General features: G+C 34.5%; 1 protein-coding gene and 1 long non-coding RNA gene across 2 annotated transcripts; both read right to left on the bottom strand.

The window, feature by feature from the left end:
- Positions 1 to 37: 37 nt before the first annotated feature.
- Positions 38 to 19,299, bottom strand: LOC144976800 (dolichol-phosphate mannosyltransferase subunit 1-like). The gene is made up of 8 exons (XM_078921266.1): positions 19,180 to 19,299; positions 16,742 to 16,841; positions 16,072 to 16,105; positions 15,501 to 15,577; positions 4,372 to 4,397; positions 2,906 to 3,001; positions 1,462 to 1,645; positions 38 to 974 (listed from the first exon to the last, which is right to left on the bottom strand). The coding sequence occupies exons 1-8, from the start codon at positions 19,278 to 19,280 to the stop codon at positions 870 to 872; spliced, it is 723 nt and encodes a 240-aa protein (XP_078777392.1). The 5' UTR covers positions 19,281 to 19,299; the 3' UTR covers positions 38 to 869.
- Positions 12,757 to 14,877, bottom strand: LOC144976801 (uncharacterized). The gene is made up of 3 exons (XR_013646171.1): positions 14,747 to 14,877; positions 13,738 to 13,890; positions 12,757 to 13,053 (listed from the first exon to the last, which is right to left on the bottom strand). It is a non-coding gene; the product is annotated as an uncharacterized LOC144976801 (long non-coding RNA).
- Positions 19,300 to 19,784: the final 485 nt, after the last annotated feature.

Below are 19,784 nucleotides of genomic sequence, written 5' to 3' on the forward strand. Positions count from 1 at the left end.
ATGGATATAAAATAATAAAGTAAAGCAACATGATATATTAGTTCACAATTTTTATTAAAAGGAGCAGCAAATAACTAAAACATATGGTTACGATAGTCAAACAATGATGATGATGATAATGAGGATGTGTAATATTAACACATCAAAAATGTATGCATTTGACAGTTTTGATACTCATCTTTGCAGAAATGGGTAAATATATTATTGGGGCTCTGAATTTGAAATCTACCATTACAGAAAGCTTCTCTTACGCTATCACTATCAGTCAAAGTCCTCAGCTGATTATTTTCTATCATAACACCGACTCCCTAATAGACAAAGGAGGCAAGTTACATGCTCTTGCCATAATTCATCACATAGTGATGCAGGTTTAGGATTAATGTCTGTTTCTAAGTATAAAACCAAGGTAATCTCCAAATGTGAACTTCATAAATCAAAAAGAACATTAAAAAAAAAACATTTATTCACAATGAAATATTTAAGCTGTATATCAATCGACACGATTTTTCTAGTGCAGGCTTCGTATCTTTAAAGCAATTAACTATGTTTAAATACAGCAAAATATCCAAAGACTTATAACTTATGTGCAGCTGTATTAATCTATATGTAACTTACTGGTATATAACACATGTCAGTCATTGGCAATGGAGCCAGTTACTCTGTAACTACTATTTAGGGTGTTTTATTATTTTCAAATTATGCTGCAACAGTTCATCCCAGTAATTTTTTTTTATTTAAGAAAACTTTAATCTAAATGGATAACTCTAAATGAATGACCACCAATAGCAAGTTACGTTTCACATTTTAACAAATGGAATGAGATTAGAAATGAGCACCACGTATTAAGTGCATTAATAATAAATATTAAATTATGTAGTTGAAAACAAGTAAAGCAATCCTTTGGTATAAGATATAATTTCACTACCGCCAAGCTTCGATTCTCCATATACTCTGTCTACAAAGGTGATTGGAACCTGTAAAAAAATGTGATGGAATGTAAATACATATTTTATTTTTTCCTTGAGGGCTCATCCAATGTATTTGAAAAAAAAATACACACACAAACCACTCCCCCCCCCCCCCCCCCCCCAAAAAAAAAAAAAAAACAAAAAAAACAAACCAACTACATTTAAAATATAAAACATGGCAGGGATAATGAACTTGATCATTAAATCCCTTTCTAAGTAATTTATTGGTAATAATACAGGGAGAGAAAAATGATGCCTTGAATTTGACTGCAGAAAAAGAAATTGTGTTGCAAAGATATATAAAATGTTTGTAGCTACTTAAGCCTGAAAAGTAACCACTTGAAATTAAAATTAGTCTTAAATAAATTTTAGATTTATAAAAAAGTAACAAAACTATGATTACAATTTTATTACAAGAAGAATGTAAAATGTAAACAAAGTAAAAAAAAATGGCAGTCTAAACAATACAAAATTTAGATATCTGAAAACCAACCTCTCCAATTGAATGTCCAAATTGACGTGCTCGTACCATCATCTCCATCTGAAACACATAACCTTTGGAGACACAGGAAGATATCAACTTTTCAAGAACAGGTTTACGGTAGAGTCTAAAGCTCCCTGTCAAATCTGACACACCTGGTCGTAGTAAAACTTGTGCTAGAAAATTGGCACCTCGACTGTAAAAAATATTGATATAAGCAATATTAACCTTGGAGTCTTACAACCAGATCTGTGTGTTATAAAAAAAAAAAAAAATAGATACAGTTTTTACATTTTTCATCAAATTTATTTTTTATCAACTTTTTATTACAACAGTGATTCACAACAATACAAAATCAACGTAACATGACAATCAGAGGTAATTTCAATAAAAAAAGAAAAGATCCCCAATATGCAAAACTAAAAAAATGAAGGAAAAGACGATTGAAATTATAAATAATATTGAACTAGCTAGAATAGTAAAAGGCTCAAAATTCATAACAATTCCTAGTACCCAGGAATTAGAGATCATGACATAGTATTGTTTCAAGTGAAGGCACAGATCCATAACAATGTAAAGCAACCTGGAAATTTTTCAAATTGAAAAGGGGGATATCGATGTGATATGCAAAATTCTCACTGACAACCAAACATTTTCAAAGAGAGATTATCAGATGTACATCTGAAGTCAAAACCAATTGTGAATGTTTCAAACAATTGATAACAACTGCAATCAACAATCATGTCCTAAAGAAATAACAATAAGTGGGAAAATGAAGTTATAATGGATGACACAAAACATAAAATAAGTAAAGTACCGTAAAAGAAACAACAACAGGGTTTTGATTTAAAAGTAAGATATTTTTCTGATGCCAAAACCACAAAGAAAAAATCCCAAAGAAACAAACCTTTTCATTATTTAACTTGCTCCATAGCATTAGGAAATTTATTTCTTAAATTATTCTTCAATCAATCTTTATGAAATAAAACATTGAGACAATATGAATTGAAAGTCATTGTAATGGAATTCAACAGAAATATGATATTTGAAGACTCCAATTAATCTTGTCACTGTGTAAACATGACTAAATCATCTTGGAGAAAAAAAAAACAGGATCTTAAAAACTCTGCCCTTTTGACAGCGCGAAAATCCCAGGACAAAAAAAAAAAAAAATGAGTCGGCAGCTCTATACATATGGGTGATCCACATTGTGCAATTATTTTCATTGAAATTATAGTCATAAATAGTGGGCGCACTCTTGTTGTAAATACTAAAATCAAAAGATTAAAGATACTCATAAATGACTGCTCTCTTCACGTAAACACACACACATACACACACTAAAATAGAAAAACAAAAACAAAAGAAAAAAAAAAAAAGCAATAAAAAATTAATTGAAGAAAACAAACGTGCATAATACATACATACATACATTTATGACAAGAACAAGACCGACCTGACAATTTTTCTCTTTAAGTCCCAGCCATAAACGCCACCATTTCCAGCATATCTTGTACCAGTGACGATATCATAATCTTTCTCAGCTTGTTTACTGTGGATGGTAAGGAAAAGAAGTCCCTCAGAAGCATTAGACCAATAGTGCAGGCGAAGTTTATCTCCGTTTCCACAGCTATAAATGGACAATAACAATTACTTTCTGCCCTTTGACTTTATATAGGATTCTCGTTATCACAAACATTTTTGGCAGAGTTCAATTAACTAAGCCCCTCAATCACAAAAGGGTGGACAGAGAGAGGGGCAATAGAAATAAAATCAACTGAATCTAGAACTGATATCAGCCACTTTATCAGTCGAGTTTTCTATCAGCTATAGGAACTCCCAATTTAGTCACTCTATTGTCTAGAAAGATAATGACAACACTTAAAAAAAAATCTTTATGCAATGCATTTAATATTACACCTATCCATCTTATGGAAAGCAAATATTATTTTATATTCACTAGCCAACCCGCTACAGCTTCGATGTAAAACTAATCACTGACATGTATGTTATCTATGCATCCATCCACTGAATCTACCATAAACCTCTTAAAGAAACATACATGTAAAAATATATATATATAAATATCCCAAAGACGCCAATAAGCCATGAAACAACAAATTAAGAGAAACCAAAATTTGTACTGGTTACTAAATAGAGAAAATAAAAACAAATACAGGAATCTATAGAGCTTCTTTGCATACAATATTGGGTGTTGTTTCAGAATAGTTCTGAGAGAGAAGTTCTGCTTGTCTCTCATCCTTGGACACCTGACATAAAGCTGACCAAGGCTGAAGCAAGGAGTCAGAATAGTCCTTATTCAGTAAACAATAGCAGTAATGGCTTAACGAAGTGAACTACATGGGTATTACTTTCGATGGGACGTGTTTTAGTAAAATTCTCACTTGTTCTTCCTGCAGGATCAATCATACCAGCTTAACTTCTATGTGTAACAGTAACGTTTAACATTTATTGTATCCTCTGATTGAGAGAACCTAGTGAGAAATAATCAAGCAACTAGCACTCTAAAGCAAAAAAGAACAAAGAGCAGAGTAACATCATCTTTTTATTTTGTAAACAACCACTTTTGTTTTCATTATACAGACTTTACAATTACTGATAAAATGCGTTTTGGGGACACAGATTTTACAATTACTGATAAAGTGCGTTTTGGGGACAAAGCGGTTATGCACACCTCAGTGTTCTGTTCTTGGTGTCTTAAAAGTTGACCTTTATGTACAATACATTAAATTCCAAATCTCTCTCTCTCTCTCTCTCTCTCTCTCTCTCTCTCTCTCTCTCTCTCTCTCTCTCTCTCTCTCTCTCTCTCTCTCTCTCTCTCTCTCTCTCTCCCCCTCTCTCTCCCTTTTTAACTGATAAGAGATAATTTTCTGAGATGAGTGATATGTAAATTTGACTTACGCTATCATCTGTGGAATGAATTTTGGCTGAAAAAAAAAAGAAGCAAAAATTAAGGTAATAATGTGAGAAAAAAAAATCAAATTTGATTAACAAAGAATGAACAGATAAAATAGGGACACAAGTCTTCATATATCATATCAATGATGCCCTGTTACGGTAGCAGTAGTAGTAGTGGTAGTGATGATGGTAGCAATGATAGTGGTGATGAAGTGATAATGATGATGATGGCTGAGGAAGACACAATAATGGTGCACTAGTACTGGTGCTTAATTTGTCTTAATTTCTGGAATTAAAATCAGAAAATAGCTGCTTTACATTCCTTTAGTGATGAACAGCTAAAAGCTTGTAAATCCCCTACTACCATTATGAAATGTTAGAGATAAAATGTAATTTTTCAATGTAAAGGACATGAGTGTGATGATATATATTTGTGAATTGGTTTCTAAATGGCCTATTTGATAAAAAGTCATTTGGTAAAGCAACTGCCCCAGTGGCAAAGTCTACAGCGAGTTATATTCCCCCCCCCCCCGACCCATCTGTTTGTTTGTTTTGTTTGTTTGTTGCTTTAGGTCTCTTCCAACACAATTGAGGTTATATGAGAGACCGCTGAAACAAAAAAACAAGCAATCTAACAAAAATAGTACAAATGTCAATCAAAATCATAACCTAAAGATATCATAAGCTAAATTATAAACAACCAAGAACAAACAGGCAGAAGATTTACAGAAAAAAAAAAATATCCCCTGTCAAAAATACAATCACAAACCAAAGAAGAAGGATAGGCTAGTAAAGAGAAGAAGAAACAACATCACTATCGGATCGTACACCCATGCGAACATCATAGGTATATGATTCAAGGGTGATGCTCCCATCCAACCACCCGCCGACCCATCTGTCTTTCCAGCGCTGATTTGGTAGCTAGCTGGGTCTTTCAACCTGGTAGAAAGTACTTTGTGATAGAGTGTAATCCTATCATAACAATTGTTACTCTTTATTCAACACTAAGAAAATTAAATTAACTTTATTTGATTCACTGACCATTGCACTTTCTCAATCACCCGTAGACTATGTCCCGCATTGAAAGATTACAAGACAAATCAAGAAAATGGTGAAACAACCAGACTACTATTGTGCCATAAATATTGAATTCAAAAGTAACAAAACTTTATTAGAGGTAGGATCGTAAAGACAGACTCTTAGTCAAGATTTTCATGGATGTGAATGAAGACAGGAGGACTGTTTGTTGACGAAGAGAACTCGTTTAGGTGAGAAATGTTTTTTTTTAAAAGGCTTTTACGGCGCTTGCAACACATTTAGGTCATATCAGTGCCAGTAAAAAGGGAGAATATGGGATAGTAAAAAGTTCTAGAATTAAAATTAAAGCACCCAAGAAAAGGTAAGACAAAGGGAAATTGTACAAATAAGGAATTAGTGTAGATTCCAAGAGCATACCATCAATTTACCTAGTTTGACATCACCTAAAAGTCTCATTCAACCACAAGCACAGGTCCTTACATTATAAATTCAAAACAACAAATATAATAATCATAATATATAACAGAGAGATGATTTACAAGTAAAAAAATATCATCTCCCAAAACAATAACTATACGGAAAAGGCTAGCCGTACTTAATGACGGCTAGCCTACCAGTCTAGGCGTACTTAAGTACGTCTAGCCTACCAGTCTAGCCGTACTTAATGACAGCCAGACTGGCAGGCTAGCCGTACTTAATGTCGTGTAGATTGCTTAGTTAGCTGTACTTAAGGATTGGTAGATTATTATTTATTATTATATTATTATTATATTATTATTATTATTATTATTATTATTATTATTATTATTATTATTATTATTATTATGTGCGGTGGCATATTTTGCCTTCGCATGTCTTCACTGCATATTTCGTCAAAACCCTTTTTAACCGGATGTTTTTTTCCCCATCACCTGGAATTATTTGGGAAAACTGATCTCCGTGATACCACTCTACTAATCGATGTGTAACCTCAACCTTTTATAGTTTTGTCTTGATACAATCAATGAGAACTAATCATTTAAAAAATGGCTAAAAACGATAATAAAGAACTGAGTGACGTCAATTTTGTTCTATCTCAAATGGGTAATAGCACGGGTGGTAGGGACTCAGTGGCTGGATAGCACTGGTGGTAGGGACTCAGTGGCTGGATAGCACTGGTGGTAGGGACTCAATGGCTAATAGCACTGGTGGTAGGGCCTCAAAGGCCAATAGCGCTGGTGGTAAGGACTCAATGGTACATAGCACTGGTGGTAGGGACTCAATGACAATGGCTAATAGTAATAATAGTAATAGCGCTGGTGGTAGTGGGAGTGGCTAATAGCACTGGTGGTAGGGACTCACTGGCTCATAGCACTGGTGGTAGGGTCTCTATGGCTGGATAGCACAGGTGGTAGGGTCTCTATGGCTGGATAGCACAAGTGGTAGGGACTCAGTGGCTAATAGCACTGGTGGTAGGGGCTCAATGGCTAATAGCACTGGTGGTAGGGGCTCAGTGGCTAATAGCACTGATGGTAGGGACTCAGTGGCTAATTGCACTGGTGGTAGGGACTCAATGGCAAATAGCACTGGTGGAAGGGACTCAACGGCTAATTGCGCTGGTGGTAGGGACTCAATGGCAAATAGCACTGGTGTTAGGGACTCAATGGCTAATTGCGCTGGTGGTAGGGACTCAACAGCTAATAGTTATAATTGTAAAAGCGCTGGTGGTAGTGGTAGGGACTCAGTGGCTAATAGCACTGGTGGTAGGGTCTCTATGGCTGGATAGCACTGGTGGTAGGGACTCAGTAACTAATTGTACTGGTGGTAGGGGCTCAGTGACCAATAGTGCTGGTGGTAGGGACTCAATGGCAAATAGCACTGGTGGTATAGACTCAATGGCTAATAACACTGGTGGTAGGGACTCAGTGGCAATAGCACTGGTGTAGGGACTATGGCTAATAGCCTGGTGGTAGGGACTCAGTGGCTAACTAGCGCTGGTGATGTGATAGGGAACTCAAGTGGCTAATAGCACTGGTGGTAGGGACTTACTGGCTAATAACACTGGTGGTAGGGAACTCAATGTCTACATAATACCAATGGTGGTGTAGGGACTCATGGCTAAATAACACTGGTTATGCAGGACCCAATGTCTAATAACACTGGTGGTAGGGACTCAATGGCTAATGCGCTGGTGGTAGGGACTCATGTCTACAAATCACTGGTGGTAGGGACTCAGTGGCTAATAGCACTGATGGTAGGGACTCAATGCTACAAAATCACTGGTGGTAGTGGAGGACTCATGGCTAATAAGCACTGGTGGTAGGGACTCAATGTCTACAAAATCACTGGTGGTAGGGACTCAAGTGGCTAATAACACTGGTTGTAGGGACCCAATGTCTACAAAATCACTGGTGGTAGGGACTCAATGGCTAATTGCGCTGGTGGTAGGGACTCAATGTCTACAAAATCACTGGTGGTAGGGACTCAGTGGCTAATACACTGTGGTAGGGACTCAATGTCTTACAAAATCACTGGTGTAGTGTAGGGACTCAGTGGCTAATAACACTGATGGTAGGGACCCAATGTCTACAAAATCACTGGTGGTAGGGACTCAATGGCTAATTGCGCTGGTGGTAGGGACTCAATGTCTACAAAATCACTGGTGGTAGGGACTCAGTGGCTAATAACACTGGTGGTAGGGACTCAATGTTTACAAAATCACTGGTGGTAGGGACTCAGTGGCTAATAGCACTGATGGTAGGGACTCAATATCTACAAAATCACTGGTGGTAGGGACTCAGTGGCTAATAACACTGGTGGTAGGGACCCAATGTCTACAAAATCACTGGTGGTAGGGACTCAATGGCTAATTGCGCTGGTTGTAGGGACTCAATGTCTACAAAATCACTGGTGGTAGGGACTCAGTGGCTAATAACACTGGTGGTAGGGTCCCAATGTCTACAAAATCACTGGTGGTAGGGACTCAATGGCTAATTGCGCTGGTGGTAGGGACCCAATGTTTACAAAATCACTGGTGGTAGGGACTCAGTGGCTAATTGCGCTGGTGGTAGGGACTCAGTGCGTAATAGCCCTGATGGTAGGGACTCAGTCTGTAAAAGCACTGGTGGTAGTGGTAGGGATAGTGTGTAATGGAGATCAAAACTAGGCAGTAAAATTATATGTCACCACTGACAGTGAATACAATTATATGAAAAAAAAAATCCCACGGTGGAACGCACTACAGTCCGCTTAAAACAAACCATCTGAGATAGGAAATATTTCACCTTAAAAGGGGGACCTATAGTCAAAAATCCGTTTTTTTATTGCAATGCCAATATTGGTATTCCCCTGTTGTTTTTAGGTGGTAGGAGGTCTAATTTGATGACGAACACACACCAAAAAAAATTAAATGTGCAGCAATGTGGTCTTATGGTATGACACTTGCTTTCATATCGGAAGGTCATGGGTTCGAGTGATTTCTTGTAAAAGGCTCTTTACTCATTTTCTCACCGTACCGTGGTGTAAAATGAGTACCTGGCCGTTAACAGTGTTGTCTCTGTCCAAAGAATTGTAATATCGCCTAACAGGCGTCATGTCCTGTCCTGTCCAACATGTTGAATGTTGCTGTTGACCAGGGACCCCTTGTAAAGCGCTTTAAGCACATTTAGTGGATATTGCTCTATATAAAAAACTCAATATATTTAAATGTCTTCAATTCCACAGACAATATAGGCTAAATTTAGACCAAACACCAACCCCCCCCCCCCCCACCCCAAAAAAATGAATTCCTACAGTGATGCACCAAAAACAACGGATACCTTCCAAATTTAAACACAATGTTTCCTACAGCAAGAGCAACATCATGATGGATAGGTTTAGCAAGTCTTGAAAAATTTATTTAAAGAATTGTTTTTCGATTACGATTGAAAATATGGCACTCATGAAACGACAGGAAAAAATCCAATTTAAAAATTCAAACTACTAAATTTTAGTTTAGCCCAAAGCCAAATCCATCATGATGCAAAACCCATCATACGAAAGATTCTGACAAATTTGAAGACGATCTGATGGAAAATAATCCAGATATGAATGTTAGAAAATCAGAAAATGATGCAAAATGGATTTTTTAGAAAAAACATAATCTTTCTTTAATTTGATAAACAAGCTAATTTTGCAGACAACATCCATCAAAATTCCAAAGTATAATCAATATATATGGAACAAGTAAATAGTAGAATTTTGAAAATTGATCAAACTCTTGAAAAGAAATATAATTGATTCGCTAACCCATACCACTTAGAATTTTTTTTTTTTTGACATCCATTTTTCATTTAAAAAAAAATAATTTGGTGGTCAATTATGATTTATAGTTAATCTCATAAACTAATAATGTGATTGATGTTAAACACACAAAAAAAATCCCCCCCCCCCCCCCCCCAAAAAAAAACTCTTTAATATATTTTTTTTAAATTTTAAAGGGGCACCCTATAGGCTAAAATTAGATGTAAAACCCTAAAACTAAAATTTCTAACATAGATGAACCAAAAACCAGCGTATAATAATAATAATAATAATAATAATAATAATAATAATAATAATACTTTATTGCATCCCAAAAAGGAAATTTTTTGTACAGACGTGTTATAATTTACACATAAGATAAAAATACAATGGAAATAGGATGTATATATATAAAAAAGGAGCAGCTCTATAACCAGAGCTGCGCTTTATAATATGAATAATTTCAACACTGTAAAATAGTTAAAACTGTCACTATAAATTGAAAATTGAAAAGATTGCAAAACAAATAAATTAATAAATTAATATTTATATTTTTAAAAAGTAAAAATGAGAAATAATTATATAAAATGATTATTGCTTGTTGTTATAAAGCCTAATACTGGACGGCAGAAAAGATTTTCGGTGTCTCTTGTTTTCGTTGAAATAGAGAAAGGGCGATCACTTCTTTCTGACATAATAATTGATGGTCTTAGTGGATGATACTGGTCATTTAATATTTTAGTTATTTTATTTATACAAAATTTCTCGTATAAAAGATCTACATCGTCAACATCATTTATATAGCGTTTAATGGATTTTTTAATATTTGAATTTATTTTGTTCCTTTCCACTGCTAAGCAATTGCCTCCCCAAGCTGTTATACAAAATGACAAAACACTTTCGATTACTGCTCTATAAAATAATGTGCAGAGGGTTTTATCTATTCTAAACTGAGAGAGTTTTGATAAAAAATATGTACGTCTGCACATCTTATGCCTAATTATTTTCAAGTGTTCATCCCACTTGAGCCTGTCATCAATCGTTACACCAAGGTATTTGTAGTGAGGAACTCGCTGGACGAATTGGTCCTTTAATTTTAACGGTTCTATCGGTTCCTTCACTCTCCTAAAGTCAATCACTAGCTCCTTTGTCTTGCTTATGTTAAGCTCTAGGTGGTGGGCATCACACCAAGACACAAATCTATCAATTTCTTGCCTATAAGCCACTTCGTTGCCATTTGTTATGAGGCCTTGAAGAGCGGTGTCATCTGCAAACTTTATTAAAGGTACACTCAGGTTTTGACTTCTACAGTCATTCGTGTATATTGTGAATAATACAGGGGACAATACACAACCTTGAGGAGCGCCAGTATATGTAGTTATACAGGAAGATTTGTTTTGCCCTAATTGAACATATTGTGCTCTCTCCGTAAGAAATTCGAGCACCCAAGCAATTATATACTTGTTTAAATTCAGACTAGTCAATTTTTGAACAACCAACTGGGGTTGCATTGTATTGAACGCTGAAGAAAAATCTGCAAAAAGCAATCTGCAATAGCTCCTAGCGTGATCTAGATGCCTGTAGATGTTGTTTGTAAACAGCAAAATGGCATCCTCTACGCCACGTCCTGGTTTGTAAGCAAATTGATGACGATCACTCAATGGCATAAACTGATTCCTAATTTTAATAAGAACAAGTTTTTCTAAAGATTTCATGACTATTGAAGTCAGTGCAACAGGTCTGAGATCGTTCATAGTTTCAAGTTTTTCTTTTTTGGAACAGGAATAATTTTCGAAGTTTTCCAAATTTCAGGGATTGAAACGCATTGGAGGGACCAGTTAAAAATATGTGTATAAATGGGGGAAAGCTGGTGGGCACATTCTTTTAATAGTTTTCCTTTCAATCCATCCGGCCCAGCAGCCTTCCTCTCGTTTAGTTTCGAAAATACGAATCTCGTTTCCTCTTCACTGACCTCAACAGCCATTTCATCTTCCAAAGCCCTGTCTAATTTATGTTTTTCATTTTCAATATCAAATTTGTTTGCTGTGTCGAAACGTGAATAAAATTTATTTAAAGTTTCAATTTCGATATCTTCTGATATAATCGTGGGCTTTGGATTATAGTTAACAGCAGTTTTAAGCCCCCGCCACGTGTCCCGTATATCCCAGAAGAAAAGCATTTTTCAATTTAATTTTTGTACTTGTCTCTACAACTAGATATTACCCTCTTTATCTCTTTTTGTTTTGTTTTCAGATCTTTTTTGTTTCCACTAGTATAGAGAGTTTTCTTTTGGTTCAATAAAAGTTTTAGATCTTTTGTTATCCAAGGCTTATTGTTAGGATAATATTTTATTTCTTTTTTACAAGACACTAGCTGTTCACAGAATTTTAAATACTCACTCACACAGTCATTCAGCTCATCCACACTATCACATGATTCGATAAAAACATTCCAGTCAGTGCATTCAAAACAACCACGCAAATCTTCACACACTATAAATTTCTTTCAAAATTACACACAATGTATATTACATAAATAACTAGATAATGATGGAAGAGTTTACCACTGGTCTTGAAAAGAAATTCTTTAGAATATTTTTTTTAATTCGACTGAAATTGTGGCGCTGATCGACAGGAAAAAATCAATTTTTAAAATTAAAAAATCTTACATATTTAAATTTCCCCCAAAATACTTCCATCATGATGCAAAACACACAAAAAAGATTCTGAATATATTTGAAAACAATCTAAAGGAAAATGACATGTATGATTGTATGAAAATCAGAAAATGACATAAAACGGAAATTTGAGAAAGCACTAATTCGACATAAGCTGATCCATAAAATTTTCAAAATAATGAGCGTCATAGGACAAGAGATGACGAAAATTGAGTAGATTGATCTGTCTAAAAAATGTATAAATGATTCGCTAACCCATTCCCTCGAGAAATAAATGCTGAAAAATTAAAATATTTCCGTACTCTTTCATTTTATGGTCAGAGTTGATTTATACCTTACGAATTCATCATTGTAATCAGAAAAACTAATTATTTACCAGATTACTTATCAGATGATTCCTTGATATATTAAAAATTCTCGAAATATGATTTCGCAAAATATGATATGACATACTACCCTCATTTTTCAATTTCTAAAATAGGCTACTGCTTGTGAGATAAGTATGTAATCAACTTGAACTGCAAAATCAAATCTATTTTAGACAAGAAAACAGCTGAATGGTGATAATATATCTAGCTCAAAATAAAAAGCAATAATTTTCTTTCGCAAACTCATAGGAGAAAAATTTTCTTTCGCCTCCAGGAAAAAAGTCAACACCACTTGTTTGTGACTGTTTTTTCTGTAGTTCCACAAAGAGGGTTGATCTTGTTCTGGTTTGAAAAATGGAAATAAAAGAGACTTTTCATTAGCAATTTTAGACATGGCTATAAAATTAAAATCATTGTCATAAAATGAATTTATCATTCACATACCAATTTTTTTTTAACTGGTCATCGTTCTCACCAACACAGTTGAAATTTCATTGGTTTAACATCCACAGGCCAAAACTCTTGGCAACAAACTCTATTAAGTTCATAAATGCAGTAGTAACTCAATTCAAATAATCCTTTGTCAATTACATTAAGAAAAATGAGCATTTACACCCGAGCATGCAAATCTCAAACTTGGTACAATGCCCAGTTTTAAACCCTCTATTACATTAGTATTGGCAAAACGAAAATCTCAAACAAACTGGACATTCCCTTGTGGTCCATTGAATTTTTTTTTTCGCGAATTGTGTTGAACTGGCCGAGAAAAGGAAATTGAATAGTCCCACTATCGACTCTCGACAGAGTTCATAATAACGGAGAGTTATAATCATATGAATTTTGTCAAGACCACCCACATTTTCATTTACGTCCATAAAATCCTCAAATTTGGAAAAATCGAAAACACAAAAATCTCGAACAAATAAGCGTGGTCCCAACTTGTTCGAAATTTCCATGCTCGAGTGTACTTTATTGATCACCAATAAAAATGTAAGGATGCTATGAAGATTTGAAAACAATACTAACCGGTTTCAAAAAGTGCTTGCAGATACTCTGCTCTGCTGGCACAGATGATGGTTTGCTGATTGATAAGATTGCCACAACACATCTTGAGCCAGCTATCTTTCTTGATTGTATTGTCAGGACACCAGTACGGTCAACTGAATTCTTTCCTGTTGGCTGTCGATGAAAAAAAAATTAATTAAATTCACTGCAGTGAAAATGGCACATACCAATGCCATTGCTTAAGTTAATAATTATAAATAATAATAATAATAATAAAATAATAATAATAATAATAATAATAATAATAATAATAATAATAATAATAATAATAATAATAATAATAATAATGATAATAATAATAATAATAATAACAAAATAAATTGAAAAAAAAAGTAATATTAATAATGATAATAATATCGTTTTTCATTATTTGACAATACTGTATATCTACAGACTATGTGACACATTGTCATTATCAATATCATCATCATGAGGCATTTCACTCCAACTCCAAAGTCCTAAAAATCGGCTCACAGCCACTAATTAGCTTAGTGCTGGAATGACAAAAACTGGACGTTTCCTACCAATTACCAACTCCCACAATTTTAGAGTTACTGCCTCCCCTCCCCCCCAACCAATGTGCTCGGCAATTTGCAGTAACAATTTATACTTCTGGGCGAGTGGATCACAATTTGAGTTCCACTACCACTGCTGCTGCTCACTAAACTGCCCACCAGTCACCAGCCCAGTTGTTACATTTACAGTTACACCAGTACTTTAGAAATAAACTCAACGAAGGATTAATCCATCATATAAAGATCACATTGGAATGCAGAACACATGACACACGCGCCAGTCAATAAGGCGTGTTGATATTACAATACAATTATTTTCTCATTCATTCATATTATATCTCATCATAAATATCGCCACCGCTCGAATACTTTTTACATTGTCCTAGTCCGGTCCTAGTCCTAGCCTTGACTGATAATTTTTTTTTAAAAGAAAAGAAGAAAAGACAAATTCTTACCTTTACAGAATCCTGACGAATAAAGATGGTGTCAGTCTCAGTCTGCAACTGCTTAACTGCATTTTGGCAATTGTTGATAAGATGAAAAATTGTCACCAATAGCGATGGCCATTATTGAAATACTACGTATTGAAATTGATGATGCTCGTAAATCTGGAGAAAACAATCATGGCTTCGCGGTTGGCGCCACGGCCCACCACGGTCGACTTACCGGATGTGACCTTTGACACGACCAGGGGTCAAGGCCCCAGAATAAGTACGGCTAGACTCCTGTGCCCCCCGTACTTAATGACGTCTAGCCTGCCAGTCTACCTGTCCTTAAGTACGGCTAGCCACTTCGTAACTATACATTTGACCGTTTCCGGCTCAGCCAGGGTCAGGACAATACCAAGTAATCTCATTCCAAAACAAAGACAGAAAGCAAGTTGGAAAACAGATAAAGGGGAATAGAAGACACATTAAGTACCTCCCTGCCCACTATGGGAGGTCAGGAACCCTACCCAGTATGTGAGAAACACAGTATGACATCAGTCACTTTAAACCGGAAGACTAGATATACAGAGTTTATCCAGTCCCCTGGAAGACTGACTGCACAAGTCCAAATGGATGTGTACATTTTTTCCCCAACTGTATCATGTTTAGTCTGTACAGTTTATTTCCCTTCAAAAGTTCAGCCTTAAATCATAGCTTGGATATAGAGAAAGCTTTGATTCAAAACTTCATCACTTAATTAGTTCAAAGAATTAATAATTACATGATGAGAGAGATCAGCATCCATAATGATGATAAAATTTCCCTTAGCGTGCTTGATTCCATGCATGTAGGCAGTGCCTGAAATATAATGAAAATATAGGATTTGATTTAGGGTGCTGTTCCCCCCAATCCCCCCCCCCCTCCCCCCTCCCCCCACAAAAAAAAAAAAAGCATCTGTTGCTTTTCATGTATATTGGCAATTTTTCTTTGTCTCATCCTCATCTGTCAATAAAAAAAATAATATATAAAAAAAAATAATTGCTTAACACAATGTTATCTTAACACTACGATAATTTTCACATGAGAAAGAAGGAGAAGAGTTTGTTGTATTCATTTCAATTATATTCCAAAAACAAAACAAAAAATTAGAAAAAAGAAAAAAAAGATTATAACATTTTTAAGTATTGTAAATAATTAATTGAATAATCAGAAATTTATAATAAAAGATTTTAAAACCAAAAATTAAGTATATTATATATTACGTTCCTGTCCCATCAAGCGAGGCAAATATTTGAAGTAATAAAAAAAAGCTAAATTGCCATTTGTGGAATATAAGATTCCAAATAACTTACCCAACCCAAGCTTTTTCTCTCTTGGCCTTAGCACCTGAAAATAAATGTTATGAAATAATAATAATAATAATAATAATAATAATAATAATAATAATAATAATAATAATAATAATAATAATAATAATAATAATAATAATAATAATAAAGGTGATGATGATGATGATGATGATGATCATGATGATGATGATGATGATGATGATGATGATGATGATGATGATAATAATTATACTAAAATAGAAATGCGACCTTAGATATAATTTTTTAAAAATTGGTAATAAAATTTCATTATAAAACCTGCTGCAAATGGATTGCATGTTAATAGTCCATTGATGGTAACTTAGCTTATTACTTGGACAAAAAAAAGAGATACCCGATAAATCTAATAGGAAACGTTATGAATGTTTTACAATAATACAACAACATGCATTGATATGGCAACCATTATTGATGTTTAGGCTGAGACAGTTTGATAATCGTCGCTGCATTTCCATCTGCTTCTATGTTGGACCAACTGTTCACTGAGCGATCAACTCTTTGCTTATTCATGCTACCTTAGTGTGATATCAAGATAGCAGCCAAAAGGCAGTCTTCTCCCTAGTAAAGAGGCAGACGAGTATATACAAATTTATATATATATACACATAATAATTATTTAGGATATAAAACTCACAATTCTGTTTTCACCATATAATCTCTGCAACTCTTTAGCAACATCAAGGGTACCATCTGGGCTTCCATCATCAATAATTATGATCTCATAATCTATATCACTGTGGATTTAAAAAGACTAATGAATCAATTTTGCAAAGTTTATAATTATAACAATATTAGTAATAAAAATGTCGAGGGTGATGCTGGGTGGTGGTAGTGGTAGTAGCGGCTAGACTTATAAAATTAACGAAAAAGAGAGATCATATAACATTAACATCAGTTCTCTAGGAATTGCATTGAGTTCCATTAATGTTAAAGTATAGGATAGAATTTAGATTCATTGAATATTCATTGAATTTTCATTGAAAAATAGATGGAAGTGAAAAAGTAAGTAATAAGAATAGTGAGACAAAAACTACAAAATAAAATAACAATTTAAACCCCTTTCCTTACAGGAAATGATGATTTTCATTACGAATAATAATGGGAATTCCCAGCAAGTACCGGTCTCGACGGTACATAAGTAAGTATAGCGATCCTGAGGTTTTACCATTTATTATACTAGGCAGTTTAGTGAGCAGCGGCAGTGGCAGTCAAATTTTGACCCAACTCGCCCATAGGAAAGTTGTGACTGGAAATTGCCGTTCGCGTTTTGGGGGGTTCAATTAAAGATGCATAACTTCGTTATAAAGAGGAATATCGCAGATATTTTGGTATCATTATTTTCGTCTTTCAATTTCCTTTTAAATGGTGCCAATTAAGGAAAAATCCATTAATAATTCCAGAAGTTATATGAAGTTAAAATTTGGCAATTTTCAAATGCATTTATTTTTTTATTTACCGCGTGTGTTTTTTAAAATTTAAACGCTTGTTTTTAGAATAACATCTAAACTTTATTCATGCCAAATTTCAGGGCTCTATATCGATGCGCAGACACCTTTTAACTCTGCGCCGAAATGCCATGTTTACATTATCTTCTCATCATGGCTGCCGGTCGATATCGATATTCATATCGATATTTTAAATTTTGTTATGTATTATGTTAAATTTAGTCCATAATATTTTCAGTACTATTATTTACTATGTTTTTATTTTGAATACATAATTTTCAATTTTATCTATAGGCATTTTATAGTTTTTGTTTTAAAAGTTCGTATATTTCTTCTCTTTATGAAATCCGATATTAATAATATCGATATTTTAAAAATACCAATTGCTTTAATTTAATTTTATTTTACTCTGCCATCAAGTCATCAAGTTTCTTTCCCATATGTTTAGATATGTTTATCATTTGTATCCATATTCTAAAGGCCTTAGCCTTAATAATTATGATGGCAAGAAGTTCTATTAGTTTTGACACCCCCATACATTGAGAGAGAGAGAGAGGGGGGGGGGGGGGGGGGGGCGGGGATAAAATTATTTTAATTGTCAGTTCAAATGATGTAATAACAATAAACCCAAAGTGGTTCAGCAGAATTTTTTAAAGTATTAAAAGCCAGAACTTTCCTTCTAATTATAATAGGGAATCTGTTTCAATTTATTTGAACTTTTTCAATCTACCATTTTATTTATATGCAATTAAATTGCCATAGGTAAAAATAAACTCATTATGTCATTACACAACATGTTTATATCTTTTCATTTAAATACTCTCAAACCCTTTTTTATTCTCTCTATGTATTAATTAAAAGAGGGTAATTATTTGCAATTGTTTCAGTGAGATATTGGGGATAAATCCAAAAGTGATAGAGCAAATTGTTTCTTACGTCTAGCCGAGTTTTTGATTATGTAACATTAGCGACATATTATGTAATAATGTGTTAATTTGAAATGTTTATCTTCCTCTTTATTAATGTAAATGCATTGTCCTCGATAAGACGAACATTTTGGTATACAATATATGATAAGAACTCCATATTGACTGTTTTAATCATTTTTTATTAACATCACGCGATTTCGGTCACAACTTTGCAATGGTAATTTTGGGGTAAAAATCGGTCTGAAATTTCAGACTTTGAACTGCCATAACTACATTTCTAATCAAGATAGAAACAAAATTCAAACTGTTTTGTAATCTGTGTTGCCAGCTCTTTCATATGACATTGGTTTCAAGTGTGTGAGGTACATTTAGAATTTCTATTAAACTCCCTAATTATACCGGTGATTTCTCGGTACCGAGAAATCTCGTTACCGACCGGGCCTACTAACTGCTAGTTTATAATGTCTTTCGTGAATATTGAGAACTTTAAAGATGCACAGAACAATCGGCTAGTCCATTATTTATGTCACTTATTCTCGCCATATTAATTGTTTCTGATTATAAAGTTCATGGCCTGTGTGTTTGCTTGACTTGTTATTGTTGGGTCTGGAGACTGGTGTAGAATAAGCGGGTAATGGTCGCTTTCCAAGGAGATTCTTTGCTCATGGATTAGCTAATTTATTTGAATAAGCTCGTACCTTTCTGTAAAATATTTGACAAGTAGCCATACAATAAGCGGTAAATTCTTTCTCTCTTCATATGTGGGGAGAAGAACTGTGTATTTGTTGGTATTCGCCATGTTGGCAGTAGTGGGCAGGGTCAGGGCCAATTGAACAAGAAGGTCAAGGCAAAACTTAGAATTTAGAGGTGTATCTTTCGTCCCCCAGAGGAATGAATACTCGCGGCGTGTAGTATTTGTTTCTCTTGCGACAAGGTCTAAGCAGTTAGGCACGTCACGCCCATTTCCTGTGTTCATGTCTTTCTGGCATCAATGAGTCCTAGATGTTAATCTGAATTATGAAGTTATGAAGATTTTTTTTCATTACGAATAGTTAAATATAGAGTGATATAAGACATTATTTCAAAAGACCATCCTCCCCAAAGTTCCTCAAACGATATTCCTATAAATATTGTTTTGCGTTAATTCTTCACTGAAAACTCAATGTGCTAAGCTCTGTACATACATTAGTGGAATGATTTATTGATACACAAAAAAGGCTCTTCGAAGATTTTATTTAGAGGCCATAGCGCAATATAATCTTCATTCTCATTGGTCAACCGGTTTTTGGCACAATTTCGGAGG

This window comes from Berghia stephanieae, chromosome 7, assembly GCF_034508935.2.
Source record: "Berghia stephanieae isolate SIO BIC M18660-M18661 chromosome 7, UCSD_Bste_1.3, whole genome shotgun sequence".
NCBI lineage: Eukaryota > Metazoa > Mollusca > Gastropoda > Nudibranchia > Aeolidiidae > Berghia > Berghia stephanieae.